Raw genomic sequence first — 14,922 nt, 5'->3', positions numbered from 1 at the left:
TGATTCTATGATGATTATTTGTTCATCAAGTCTATTTCTGTGTGCTCTTCGTTAGCTGCAGTGGTTTTAGGGCTGCCAGTTCACAGGGAAAACTGGAGCCACCCTGTTTATCAGACTCCTACTCTAGAGAGGTACCTGCAATTTTGAGGGGATCGGGATAACAGAGAATGGAGTGTGGACCAGCCAGGATTAGTCTATTGGAGAGCACTGCTAGAATACAGATATTGGAAATGCATGTATCAAGCTCTACCTCTACAGCAGATCTACCTAGTAAAGATATAGGTGCTGGGGCAGGGAATTATGCTGTATGAGATCAGTTCTTGCAGCTTATGGTTTCTGAGGCAGTCCGCTATAATCCTGCATTAGGTTTGGCAATATAATCTGAGAACAGATGTTGCATTAAAAAATTCCACATAGGATGAAGCAAGTTCTTTTTTTTTTTTTCCTTCTTTTTCTCTTTCTTCCCCTCTAGGAAATCTCTGCCAGTATTTGCTTAATAGCACATCTGCAAATACCACAGATCAAGATATCATTAGGGTACTGCAATTTGTGGGTGGCTTCAGCACATTCTTTCTGCATGATAGGATGGCTCAGGAAGATAATGAGGGCTCATGTGTCCTGTCTTTGGGATATGTTCCTTTTTATACTTTGAGTTGACCAGAAGTTCATTGTATGGAATCCAGAAAAATTGTAAGAATCATAAATTATGTCAGGTGCCAGTGCTTTGAAATCTTAGAGTGTGATCTTTTACAGGAACAACTACTTGAATGGTTAATGAAATTGATATTAAATATTGCAGTTGAGCAGTAGAGATTCCATGTTAAATGTTTTCAAGTCTTTCAATTATTTCAAAATTATTCAGTTCTGAAAGAGGTTTTGTTTGTTTGTTTTTCCCCAGTAATTTTCAACTACAAAATGAGGGTTAGGCAGTTGCTTTTATCTGTATCTGTTTGTGTGCTCCATGTTTCTCAATAACATCTGAACTGGTTTGCTGATTCAACAGGACTTCATAGTTATTTTTGAGAAACTGCCTAAGGCTTTATGAAATTTGGAGCCAGATGATGGCAAAAGAGCATAAGATAAACACTGCAGTGTAAGCCTATGTATCATTAGACAAAAATTAAAATAAAATAAAATGTACAGTGGGAGAGACGCTACCGGAAAAATTGTGGTTATAATTTTTGATCAACTCTAAATCCAAAAGAGATGCGACTTCATTAATACCAGTGTTCACATAAGTGTTACTTTTCAAAGCAAATGGAGTCTACATTTAAGTTTTGTTTTACTCTAGAGAGTTCATATTTAGTAGGAAACTTCCTTGAACTTTGGTCTGTTCTGCAGAGGAGATTTTCATATAAACTGCATGAATTTTAAAATTGGAAACTATAGGAGAAATAGAGCATTTAAAGTCTACTCTTTAGTCAGCTTGCCTATGTGTTTACATTATGCTATTTCATGTTACATTGTTTACTTCAAAAGAAAATGTGATTTTGGGGGGAAAAAGGAAAATCTATCTATGTGGAGTGAGCTAATCTACAGGCTAACTACTTTTTTAGTCCTACTATGGTTTTAAAAGATAATGTAGGTAGAACTTGATGGTTATTAATCATAAGGGTCTTGTATACACCCCTATGGAGAAGGTTACGTATAAACCCCCTAGGCTTGTTCATAAACAATGCAAAATGTAGGGGCCACATAATCAACACAAAGGAAGTATAGATATAACCTCAAAATTTTTGGTGTCAAAAGTTGCACACAAAATATTTTTATGTATGAAAATACTTATTAGACAAAATAACTTGAAGCAGTGGAATAATTGGCATGTATTCAAATTGTGGTTAATTGAATTCTTCATCTGTGGCTTAGAGAGCCACATGGGGTACAGATTCTGCACAGAGGAAGCAATTTTCATTAACAGGATATAATTTAGAATGAGAAAACATATACACTCTGCCTGAAACATAGTTAATAATTAATATGGAATAAATACATAGACATATACTGTTACCATATTTCTACCTGTCACTCTGTACAGTTTCAGCAACTCATTTGCATCCTAAGTAAGTATATTTATTCAGAGAGATGACACTGTGACACTACCTTCAGAAGTGGAAGACCTTTATGTCACAGCGTCGGAAATGAGTCATCCTTGTTTTTAAAATGGCAAAGTGAGATCAGAATGGTGATTTGATCTCATGCCTACTTACATCTAAGGAGTTTGCTTGTTTGTGATCTGACACTGTGCTGTTAAAAAGTTGATAACTGTTTCCAAAATTGACTGGTATTTCTGAGACTGATCAATTTTTCTGAACTAGATTAGAGAAAATTAAAACTTCTTGAGAAAGAATATTATTTCTATTTTGTATTCTAGTGATCTAATAGCATTTATTACTTGGTGTCTCACATACGCTGCTAATATAGAGATGCAAGTATTGTTTGCATCCAAAAAGCAAGCTATTTGAAGGATAAAGTAAAAAAGAACTTCTGACAGGATACATGAGAGAAAGTATATGATATCAATGAAGGGAATGGATGACCGAAAGCCAACAGCACTGCGTGGTCCAGTCTCTGTCAATGGCTTGCTGCATCACTTTAAGCGAGTTGAGTAACACCTAATCTTGACAGTTGAAATGATTTTGGATAAGAAATTCTGTTAATCAAGATCTCAAAATGTACTCCTGTTGGTACAAAGCCAAACTGTGGTCTTAGCTGAGGAAAGGTATAAAGAGATTTTTAAATCCAGCTCTTTTTGGGACAGTGCTTTAACATGCACACAACTCATGGCTTCAGTGAAACTGAAAAGTATTCCTTAAATATTCGCTTGAGTCAAGGCTCAAAACTCCAAATCTCTTGTGAGGATTTCCCAGAATTTCATCTGAACCCTGAACCAGAAAAGAGGCAATAACAGCACTACAGGACGTGTGCTGGGTGCTGGTTCTTTGCTTTCACTGTGAGCTCTGCCTGAACTGAAATGGGACTACAGGACTGGTTCCTGAGGGTAGGCAGCTCCTGGCTGAACTAGGACTCCATTTGTTGGTTTTTTCAGTTGGTTGAGTTTTATAGCTTTTATCCCCTTCTTTCTACCAATCTGACCACTAAACAAACCTGCTGCACAGATCTCTCTAAGACAGATTTTGTGCACAATTCTAAAACTGTGATAAAAGGAGACCTCATTTTTCTTGTTGTCTGGCTTCAGTTAGCAGCCATATGTAAGATAAAGACCCCCGAGAAATCACAGAGGTGGGAACAGGCTGTCCAACTGCAAGAATGCTTTTTAGTGTTATTGGCTTTGACATAATTCTGCCATACTAATTTTATAAACTACGGTGTTATTTATTACTATTGAATTGTAGGACTAGACTTCATGCTTCCTTCTCTTTTTAACAACAGGTGGTTACAATATTGGCAAACATGTCTGTGTTGGACCAGTGTGCTTCAGAAATCATTCAAGGAAATGGTATGTCTTTTAACTGAATTATATTTTTTTATATATCTGGAGAATATGGGTGGATGGGAAAGTAAAGAAAAGGAGTAAGGCTTCACTAATAAAACTTCATTTTGCATCTTATCTCTTGCACATTGCTGCAGGGTGAAAAATGAATCCTGGGGATGGTTCTTTGTAAATGATATAAATGAAAAAAAATACCACTGTTTTAGAAAACTTTACATTTATGACCACACTTCTGTTGTTCTCTGTGTGTGGCTTGCTCATAGATGCAAAGCAAAGTAGAAAAAAGTAGAAAAAAGTGTTTCAACAGACTTTATTCTGGTAATTACATTGTGTAAGGTGGCAGTTATTACATGTAGAAAGAAATCATCTGATGCTGAGCTATTCATACCTGCATTTTGTGTCACTTTTTTTGCAGGTATTAAGAGGTATTATAAATTTTGAAGCATCATGTTTTTATTACTATACAACAGATGTCAGGGTTTTTTTCTCCTCATATCTTAAAATATCATATTATGCAAAATTCATTATGTTGAAAAAACCCTGGGCGTTATAGGCCCACCAGAAGTCTTAGAAGTTACTAAATCTGTGAAGAAGGATAAATGCCTTATTAATACACCTACCAGCAAATTCATGGCCAAGCAATATAGTAAGACAGCTTTCTTTTGCGTGTGTGTGTGTGTGTAGATGTTAAATTACAGTGAAACTTCCTATATATTGCTTTTTCTGTCCTAGGAATATCCCCTCCATATTTTTAAAATTAACATTTATGTAGGAATGGTTTGAGCTTGGATCCATGTGCCTCTCAGACAAGGCTGATTTTCAGTGGGAGAAGGTATTTCAGAAAGTATGTACATAGCAGCAGGTCCTCAAAGAGAACTGGCCAGTTCCAATGCAATATTGGATTTAGATGTTTCTTGTATTTTAATGGAAAATTTTGGTCCTATGCATACAGATATGACTGGCAATGGTTAGATACAGTGCATGTGTGCCCAAAGGTATGTGTGCATTTGATGTCCTTGCAGAGGTGCAGAGGTGTCACAGTTTCAGAACAAATGACAACATGGAGGTTGAATGGATCTGAGTACTGAGGCAATTTAATCACAGATACATGTAATTTCACAAATAACGTGTAAAACTTCCATGTCCCATGCAGAGAACAGTGCACTGAAGGAGAGGGGCAAGGCAGGTTAGCGTGATTGTTTCTCATATGACCTCCTTGTTTCATGGGGAGGATGGGGCAATCCCAGAGAGAGGTTGGTCAGGTCCATTTGGTGGTTCCTGCCATGCTCCTGGTCCAAGCTCGTTGTGTTCCTGGGGCTTGGAGAGGTGGTTCTGGACTCCTTGGTGGAGACACATGGGTCTTACTCCTACCAAGAGTCTTTTCTAGAAACTCTTGGGAAGACCTTGACATTTCGTGGGATGCAGGTGTTTGTAATTATAGCCTTGGGGAGAGAATATCGTGTTGGTGATTTGTCTGTTGGACTTGTACTGATCTTCTGTTGTCAACACTTACAATCCAGATATGCCCTGGAAGCTTTTGCACTCTTTGTGAGTAACAGACTGGTTATGTAGTTTGGCTATCTATTTCCTTGAGCACATCAAAACCTCTTCTGTTATTTGGGACAGGTGTTTGGTCATATTTCATCTGCTTCTACTTCAGCAGAAACTTGATTGAAGTTCATGAATTATACTAAGAGCTATGCCAGATACTGGAGTGGGTGGACATGTACAAATAGATTGCCAAGGACAATGTGACAAAGTTTGTGTATACATTCCATAATGGAAGTTCACAAGAAGCATTTTCCCACTGGCTTTTGAGAAAGGTTGACACTCAGATTGTATGTAAAGGCTTTTTGTGTCTGCCCAATGTTGTAATAGCCAGGTGTTGGTCAGAGACCAGATTCACAAACTGAGAAGGGTTTTTGAATGCTAGAGAATTTAGATACTTTTAAAAGTATTTGGTTTTTTTAGTACATCAATTAATTATTATCTAGATACATGATTCTGATGCTAATTCTCTGAATTATTTATGCAAATGTTGTAACAGTTAAAATCCTCTGTTGCTACCTGAAGTAATCTGAATTCCTAATACCATATGGAGTCTAATAGCACATAATTGTCTTTACAGTTAAAATAATCTAGAAAATAGAAATCAGTACAGTCTCAAGTGTTTTTATGGCCCTACAATAAGAATATCAACTCCTAAAGGCAATAATATGTTAATGAAGTCATTTTGACATGGAAGACATCATCTCTTCTGAAGTAAAGAGTCATTCACACAGTAAACTTCAACAGACAGAATCTCCTAGTTTCCTTTGTTATAGGTTTCCCCATTCTAAAGTACACTTAAACAGTTTGAGAAGGAAGCTATTAAAGACTTATTTAAAAAGACATAAACTAAAAACAAAAAAAAAATTAATTCAGAGTGAAATTTCATGTAAAGACCTGATTTATGGCACTACAGGTTTTAGATAGTGATTACCTCCAAGTTAGTTTGAAAGCAAATAAAGAATTGCAATTAGTTCGATTGAAATAAATTCATGAAAACTAAAATACCAACTTGTAGAGGAGAGTTAGAGGAGGGAAGAGATAGTACATTTTCTAGTTCCAGGAGTTCTGTAGCTTCCCAGTGAAGATAAACTTATGCACAGATCACATGTACCTGAATGCTTATATCCAAATTGCAGTCCACATTCTTCATAACTTATTTGGGCAAGTGACTGGTCTGTATTTACCTTTCTTGCTTTTTCCCTTTACTTTTTTTGCACCAAGTTTTTTTTGTTGGAGAGAGGATAACAATGGCTCTTACATTCTTTTAGGTATTCAACTTTTAATGGAAATGCTCTTTGAAAAATCATCTTCAGGAAGTTCAGCAGAAGTTGCTGCTTGCGAGCGAGTCCAACAGAAATCTGCAGTTACACTGGCACGACTCAGCCGAGACCCTGAAGTGGCAGATGCAGCCGTAAAACTCAGCTGTAAGGATGTATCTCTAGCTTAATGTCTGAAAAAGAGGGAGGAACCGCCAGCCACGGAGAAACTCTTCTTGATTTTTAGCCTCACTTGGTATACTTTATGGAATATATTCCTTATAGAGTCTGTCCAGAGAATGACTGAGGAGGCTGAGCTAAATGAATCTTTGGCTCATTTCCCAGAGGAACCTGAGGTGCTGTATCCACTCAACATTGAGTTGTGTCTTACTGTGCCAACTGGCACTGCTGCCTCCTCCATTCCTTTACGCAAACCCCTGTGCAGGATCTGTCAGTGGAATGAATCCTGTGGGAGGGAGTGTGTTCTTGAGTTGGAGTTTTTTAAGGATGTAGGGGAGGATTGATAGGGAAGAAATGGAGGTCATGATTTCTGCTCTGAAAGAGCAACAGCAAGTAAACCCAATTTATTTGTTTATGCTTTACAACTATTAATTATGACTGCTCAGAACTGCATAGCTCCATGAAAAGTCCCTTAAGTATTTGCGTATCATCTTTGCATTAGAGATCACATCTACTAAGAAAGATAAATATTACACATCTCAAAATAAGAAGTTGTTTTTCTAAATTACTTCTCCTGACACTCTTTGTGCACTCAGGTATTCCTCGCCTAATTAAACTTTGCAGATCACCAACCGAAAGAAATAACAGCGATTCTGTTCTAGTGGCATGTCTGGTATGTACATTTTGGTGTTTCTTTCAAGTTTATAATGGAAAGTTAAGAAAAAAACCCTCCCTTCAGATTTCAAAATGCATAAGTATTACAGGAATGTTTTAAATTCATGTCAGGGTCTCCTGCTTTTCCCCTTAAGCATAATCCTGTACACTGTCAATTATTTATCCTCTGATTGAAGATTTAAGTACATAAGGAATAATGGCTTCATCTTCACATTATTGAGCACCAAAAAATTTCACTGGAGCACTGCAGAATTTAAAGATTTGTTTATTTCTAAATACCATTCTCTGGTGATGCTGTTTGCTGAAATTAGCCTTGAGTCAAGGGATAGTCCCCTTTATCTGCAAACACACATATGTATAAAAATACTTGTGTAAAGTGTCCAAAAGGAGTAAATGATACTTGCTTCCATTACAGTCCATTTTTTTTTTCTATATGAATCTCCAAAAAATATAGTGCCCAACCAAGAACAGGGCAACAGAAGGTTAACACTTTCTCTACTCAGGAGAAAGATCCCAGCTGCTGGCCCAGCATGGACTGTGAGCTCCCAACAACTGTCAGAGTTGAGTGATTTCACTGAGCATTCTGTGAAAGTGCTCTGGGCACACGGGTGATCTAGGGTTAGGGCATAGGTTTTGATGTATGAAGACTGAAGAATATTGTTTGACAGTGCTTTATAGTATTAATGTTATTTTAAATGTGAAACTTGGTTACTGCCGCTGGTTCATTTAGGTTGGACTCATTCAGGATGAAGAAAGTATGAATGCAAGCACAAGAAATACAGAGGCTGTCCTTCATACATGCTGAGAAGGCTTATTAGTCTTGTATGGCTAAAGCAGAGACCACAGAGAGATGGCAGCAGACCAGCTATGATTTTTTGTGTCTTGTGGAACTTATTGCTGCACCTTCTTTGAATTCATGCCTACTGCTTGAGATGTCACCTGCCTGTCTCAGCAACTCTGCTTCTCCTGATATTTTAGTGACTGCCTGAAGACATTATCTAATAAACATGTGGCAAAAATATTGTCCTGGAGACATAAGCTGCTTCCAGCTCTGATAGGTATTGTCTCTGAAGTGTGAGGGCTTGTACTGTTTGGTATTTTTAGCATAGTTGTTTATTTTTTATACATTTTGAAGCTGGCGATTAACTCCTGTGTTAGTGCTCCACTGACAGCACAAGAGAGGGTAAGCTGATCCCAGCTATCAGACTTTACCAATAGAAGACAATTTTTGTTCTTGAGGAAAGCCAACCTGCTTTCCAGTTGCATCTGTCATGACAGGTTGCTAGAAGGTATGAAGTTGTATATTTTTCTCCAGTGAGAAAACCAAACAACTCCTTAGAAGGGAAGAGTTTATGAAGACAATGGAAACATCAATGAGATTTTTATTGTACAGCCTCATAATTAGAACAAATGTCAGTTTATTTGTTCCTAAATGGTTTGAAATGTACTGTTTCTTTCTACACTAGTACCTAGAAGACTTGTATTAAAGACATTACACAAAACTTCGGTATCAGATATTTTCTGAATCAGATGACTTATAGTTCTCATAAATAAGACAGAAGGTGAGAAGAGAGCTGAGATACAAAGAGGCAGCGTGAGATGTGCCACAGACCAGAGATAGGTTTACAATTAAAAGTCCTCTGATTCTCACCTCTGTGTTCTTTACCACCACACTGTCCCTGCTACTCAGGTCTAAAAGTAATGTGCCCCAAAAGAATTGTCATTTATTGGCTGTATTTGAGGGGAGATTCATCTGACAGATCAAGACAGTAACAAGAGCTTAGCCAGGTAGGAGAATTAGCCTGCACAGTTCAGTTCTGAGTCTTGCCTATTATCTGCAGTGAAGACTTCGTCAAATCTAACTGCATTACCATTGTGCTCTTTTGTTTTTCCAGGCAGCCCTACGAAGACTAGCAGTTATGAGTCCTGATACACTTGAAGATTTGGATTTTCAGCAGCTAGTAAAGCCCAGACTGGTGGATTCTTTTCTGTTATGCACTAATATGGAAGAGAGTTTTGTATAAATGTGAGCCAAAACTGATAATCAAGATGATAAGTATAAGTAAGATAATACATATACAATTTTATTTTGGTTTAGTCCTATTGTTATTTATGACTTATTTATTCTGAATCCATGAACATGCAGTTTGTAGGAGAAAAGGAACAGAATGAGCAAACTTGTTTCAGTGGTTTGCAAAGACAATTTTTTATTTTATTTTCCTGCCAAGACACATCAACAAACCTTATTACTGCCACCTAACAAAATGTTGTTTTGTTTAATATAGTTGAATCAAGGTAATGAAGCCAAGAATTTGTTGCTCTGATGTTAAATGCTTCTAATAATGTTTTTATCTCTGATATTTTTCTGTAGTTAGAACATTTTGCAGGTTTTTTTAAAATAAATGCTTTAGCTTCCTGCATTTACTGTTTTAGAAGAAAATTAATCCTAAAAACTGCAAATATATACTTTGAAATGAAAGGGATGTTACAGTCTAAGTCCAGTTCTTAAATGTTGTTATTTTTTAATAGAATTATGAAATATGTAGCTGAGAGAAAAACTTCCAGAAAATTTTCAAATACGGGTTTTGAATGACTAAGGACATTCTTACATCGTATAGAAATATACTCCTCTAGAGGATACATACTTGCAGAAAACTATTTAAATTTCCAGAAATTTCTAAAAGAAATTGATAAAACTCTAGAAAAATCTTTGACATATGTTTTATTTCATAATGTGAGATTATCCACCTAGGATTTAAAATCATTACACACTAATAATTTTCTCTTTCCAAGCCTTAAAGGAACTGGAAGTGCTTATATCTAAACATGTTTTTAATATTCATACTGCTGCTACTTTTGTGAAAAGTTGTGCATGCATATGTTAAATAATGAGAATAGATAACTTAATTGTAACTTGAACTTCCATTTTTTTTCTGTTTTTCTAACTAGTCCTCTATTTCTAAAACTGAAATGAGACTTTTAGGATATTTTGTAATTGAGGAGGTTTTACCAATGGATAACAACTTAAAGAATAGACTTAATTTTAAAATAGATTTTTTTTCATGAACATTCTCCTAAATTCTTGTTTTTTCTTTTCATTCAGAAAACATATATATTTAAAATTACTCAAAGAGCAATATCTTCAGAGTCTTTTCCCCTTTAACTTCTTACAAAGCACTCTGTAGATTATAAAAGTATATGTAATTTTTTCTTGATGGCTTGCAACTATTGCTTTGGATCATCTTTATGATCAGCAGCTTTAGGGTAGTAGGATATCTGCCAAAAAAGTAAGCACATTTCTTCCTTACTGTATGTAGTAGATACGTTAAGTGGCTTAATTAATTAATGTTTATTCAGTATTATGTGGCATTTAAATGAAAAACACCAGGAAATTGTGAAGTTGTGACTGCCTTCCACATTTTCTGTGTCTGAAAAGTCTGTCCTTGTTCAAGTGGTGATCCATAGTGGCTACTTTTTTCTCCCCTTGAGTACATCGGTTAAGAAGTCTCTGCCTTAACATTTCTTTCTTGTGAGCTCTTCATTTAGTAAGATCTGTCTTGACTGAATTTTAAAACATTAGAAAACCTACAGTGACCTCTGTCAAAAGCAAGTACTCAAAGAGAAGTGTTGAATCAGATGTTTCACAGATGTAATTTTCTAGTAAGCGCAGAGATGAATTCTGCTTTGTTTGCTTACTTTGAGACATCTTAAATTTCTAAGATTGTTAAAATGTGTAGTACTGTACAGCTTTAAAAATATACTACCAATGGTCCTTAACACTTTCCTCACTAAGCAGAAATAAACCATGGGTGCTTTAAATGTTAAAATCAACATTCTTGTCATAAAAAGTGAACTCATATATTACACTAAAAAAACCCTTAAAATAAGGTCCTGTTGCACTGTTCTGATAGCATGGCAATCCCTGACAGAATATAACATATCAAATTCTGTTGTGAATGAACCTCTCAGCTGCAACTAAGACCAGAGATATGAGCTTGTAGATAGAGTAGGGTTTATCCCATAACAGGTGAAATTGAAATCTCATTTAAAAAATTTTCCACAAATGCAAAGGGAACTGAAGGAACTATTAAGAAAATGCCACTGTGACTTGTAATGCTTTGATAGCATTTCTAACAGGTCAGTCAAATATTCAGTGAGCAGGTGAGTAGCAATTAATTTATTCTCAAATATAGTAATATGGGTCCACATCAATTGAATTTGTTACAGATACTCTCAATTTGTAAATATGTAGCCATAATTTTAGGCCCATATTGTCCTTTTACATGTGTTCATATTATGAATGTGGCTCTTTATAATGTAAAACCCAAAATACATTTAGGTAGATCTCTTATTTATAGTAGAAAATATATCTTGAAAGAGCCATTTTTGACCTTTTAATCACCTTTAAGTGTCTTCAAAACCATTTTAGCTAGGTCTGATTTTTTCATCTAGAGTTGTGTAATTATTTTTGTATATGGTGAAGTTTATGAGAAAATAGACATACCCCTACCTTACCTCTAAATTAACTTGGAAATAGTAAGTCCCTGAAAATATTGAATTATTTTCTCGTTGCTTCTGAATGAATACTGGATTAAAAATGTTTGCTTAGAAAGTGACTCTTCAGTTTTTACAAAAAGAACACCAAACAACCAAACAACAAATCGTTTAAGCCAGAATAAACATTTTTTATTTCAATGTAATATGAAACAAAATATTTCATATAAAAAAATTTACCCTAAAGTATTTTGGTGGCACAATCTTTGGACTCACTGCGTATATGCATATACAGTTAGGAGAGATAGAGAGTATGTGTAATACATTCACAAATCAACTAATGTATGTGGACTCATTGACCTACAGAGACTGCATGCAGGTTAGATATTAGCTTAATCATTCCAGCAACTGCATATTAGGCTTGTTAGAAATGTTGTAGTTTCATTTAAACTCTTCTGAACATTTTTGATTTTGTATGAGATTACAAATGTTTCACAAACGTGCACTGAATTGCAGGATTCTTTGTAATTTTGATTTACGTTCCAGTGATTTTGGATAACACCTTCAAATTTCAGCTTTTCTTGGAACTCTTTACAGATATTCAAGGCCCAGATGTTTCATTCATAGAATAAATTTTGGATTTTTCTGTTTATTGTGTGTTTGGTACATGAATTGCTTGTGTGGAATGTTACTTTTCTGACCTGTTCTGTTTAAAATAATATGTACAATATCTACAAGGGTTAAAATAATGCCTTCGCAAATTGGATATCTTATCTATTTTGGGGTTCCCTGTTATTATCCAAAAGACAAGACTACTTCTCTAGGGTTTTACCTTAGTACAAAACTGATTCTTGTGTCTCATATGGCTTGTTCCAAATCTGTATGTTGACCATCTCCTTTTAAGTAACAGCAATGAGCAGTCAAAATAACAAGACAATTTGAGGAATCTGCTTTGATTTTCAGTTTAAATTTATATTAAATTTAATGTATTTTAAAAAGCGCTCTAGACACTGTAAATTATTCACTAGTGTTCTCATTTTTAAAAGGAGGGAGGGAAGATAGCATTGCAAAGAAAGGTCTAGAGTGAATTTGTTAATTGAAGTTGGAAGTGCATAGCTGGTGGGAAGGTGGGTGAGTAGTTTCAGCCTTTGACAGGCTAAAGAACCAGGAAGGAGTTAAAAACAGAAGGTCATCTACCCTAGACACTTGTATGCCTTGAGAAGATCCTTATCTCTATTTTCTACTCTGCTCTTGGGTCTGAGGTTCTCTTTTTCTAACCTGTGACAAATTTCTTCCTCTTGAGAGTTCTATTTGCATAATTGATAGTTTTCTGAATAGATGAGAGTTACAGTCCAAGGTTTGGTCCTGCTAATTATTAAATTGATAAGGTTTTTGCTGAGAAACTAAGTAACAAAAATACCTTGTTAAATAAATCTAAGAAAGATTACCTACAACAAAAGGGGGAAGAACCAACATATTCTCCAGAAAACCTGAGAGAAAACATGTATAATAGTCTACTTCCATGTTTTGGTACTTTCACAAACAGACCTGCTAACTAAGTGTATGAATTGATCAGTTCCCTGTCAGATAATCATTGAACCAAAGTAATAAAAGGAAAACCACTAGACCTACAGACAAGACACTGGGAAATCAAAGATTTTTTTTTTTAATTTTCATAAGCCAGTCAGTGACTTTTTTTTAATAACTGAAGTGCATTTAAAACACAGTGGACCCCATGGGAAACCAATGGGAAAAGAAAAAAGACCAGGTAATACAGCTAACTTGCTTTGAAGGCTTAAATGGTGTGAAGAAGGAGGTGTGTCTAATGTCATATCTCTCCTATCAGTGTTGTGATCACCTGTGTTACAAATGTCTAGTTGAAATCTGCACTGCTTACACCTTTGTGTTCTGGATTCCCACTGTCCCTTAACTAGCTTTTATGTATGCCTTCCACAATCTTCAGGATGTGACCTAATAATGCATATGATTTCAAAGGAATTTACTTAGTCTGATTTATTTTTTTTTATACCACACATTGTAAAAATCTCTTTTTTTTAAATAGTTCTGGAAGGACACATCTAACAAGATATGTATGCTCATCAGGTAAGACAAAGATTATGATAAATCACGAAGATATATCTAAAAAGATCCAGAAACATCCCTGTGTTTTCACTTGCATCAAAGGAATGGTTATGGAATGGGCTAAAATAATCTAGAGAAGTCTTATTTGATGTTGCTTCTTTTGACTTCAGTAAATCAGTTTGCCTGCACTGTGGTAAAGAAGACTCAGAGCTACCCCCAAGGTTTCAAAGATCTTGCTAGAATTAGAATTGCAGAGTTCTAACATATAAAATAAAGATAAATAAAATCTCACTGTATGAAACTAAGGATAAACATCTTGTAAGATTTTGTGATCAGCAAGAATGTTTGAGGACTACACTTTGTATGTTAAGCAATGTCCTTGTTCACAAATTTTTGCTTCCACTTCCAAAGCAAGATACACTACCCTACGTCACGACACTTTCATTTTGAACTGCTTAGTCATTAAAAAGGCCATGCTTTCTTCAGAGCAGTGGTTATTACATTGATTATTACAGTGATTTAAAGTTTAGTCCACCTGTAGAAGAATGGTGCTTTACCAAAGGGGCAGTTTTCAACTGTTTTGAAGTTCAATTCTGTAAGCATAGTCCAGACCAGTAACTTAGGTGGTTTCTGCAGATCACAGAAAGAAGTGGCCAATATTTTCTCTTAGAGGATCATTGCCATAGACAGGCAGTATAAATAATGCCATGTAGCTTCCTTCTTTTCTCCAATGGCTATGGAAAAAGTGCTGATGATTTGTTTGGAGGAGGTGTCTAAACATCTCAACATCCGACTATTAATTCAGATCACGCTAGATGAATTCCAGGCTCGGTCTGGAGACAAAAGGGAGACACTCCTTCAGCTGGGGTTTCACATGCTGTTTATATATAGAGTACAATTTCCATCAAACCAGAAATTTTTGCAAGATTGGACTATCTGTTTGAAATGACAGAGACACTATTTACTTATTTGGTGTGTAGTAGATGATGACTCCTGTTTGCCAGTGTTTTAAAGCAAGAAATAGCTGGACCAGCTCATTGAATCTTATACCAGAATATACATTTATTATTAGAGAAAAATCTCTTGCATTTGAAGAAAGGGAGAAAGAAAACTGGTCACAGGACACTAACTTGGAACTGCAAAGTGAGTTATGCTGGACAATATGTGAAATACCATTGAGCTAATCAGTAATATTGTACATGCCAGGAAAGCTACTGCTCACCAGGAAACAAA

At 35.7% G+C, this 14,922-nt stretch overlaps 1 protein-coding gene across 1 annotated transcript in view; it reads left to right on the top strand.

Moving 5' to 3' along the window:
* The window catches only part of INSC (INSC spindle orientation adaptor protein), a 133,400-nt gene extending 123,987 nt beyond the window's left edge, over positions 1–9,413 (top strand). The window contains exons 10-13 of the mRNA XM_050335915.1: positions 3,391–3,457; positions 6,271–6,426; positions 7,035–7,111; positions 9,009–9,413. Of these exons, the coding sequence (XP_050191872.1) occupies positions 3,391–3,457; positions 6,271–6,426; positions 7,035–7,111; positions 9,009–9,137 (429 nt within the window). The 3' untranslated portion in view covers positions 9,138–9,413. The remainder of the gene's footprint in view (positions 1–3,390; positions 3,458–6,270; positions 6,427–7,034; positions 7,112–9,008) is intronic.
* The last annotated feature ends 5,509 nt before the right edge of the window (positions 9,414–14,922 follow it).

The sequence above is a fragment of the Myiozetetes cayanensis genome, unplaced genomic scaffold (assembly GCF_022539395.1).
Source record: "Myiozetetes cayanensis isolate MyiCay16 unplaced genomic scaffold, myiCay2020 scf6-25, whole genome shotgun sequence".
NCBI lineage: Eukaryota > Metazoa > Chordata > Aves > Passeriformes > Tyrannidae > Myiozetetes > Myiozetetes cayanensis.
This window is presented reverse-complemented; position numbering and strand designations above follow the sequence as displayed.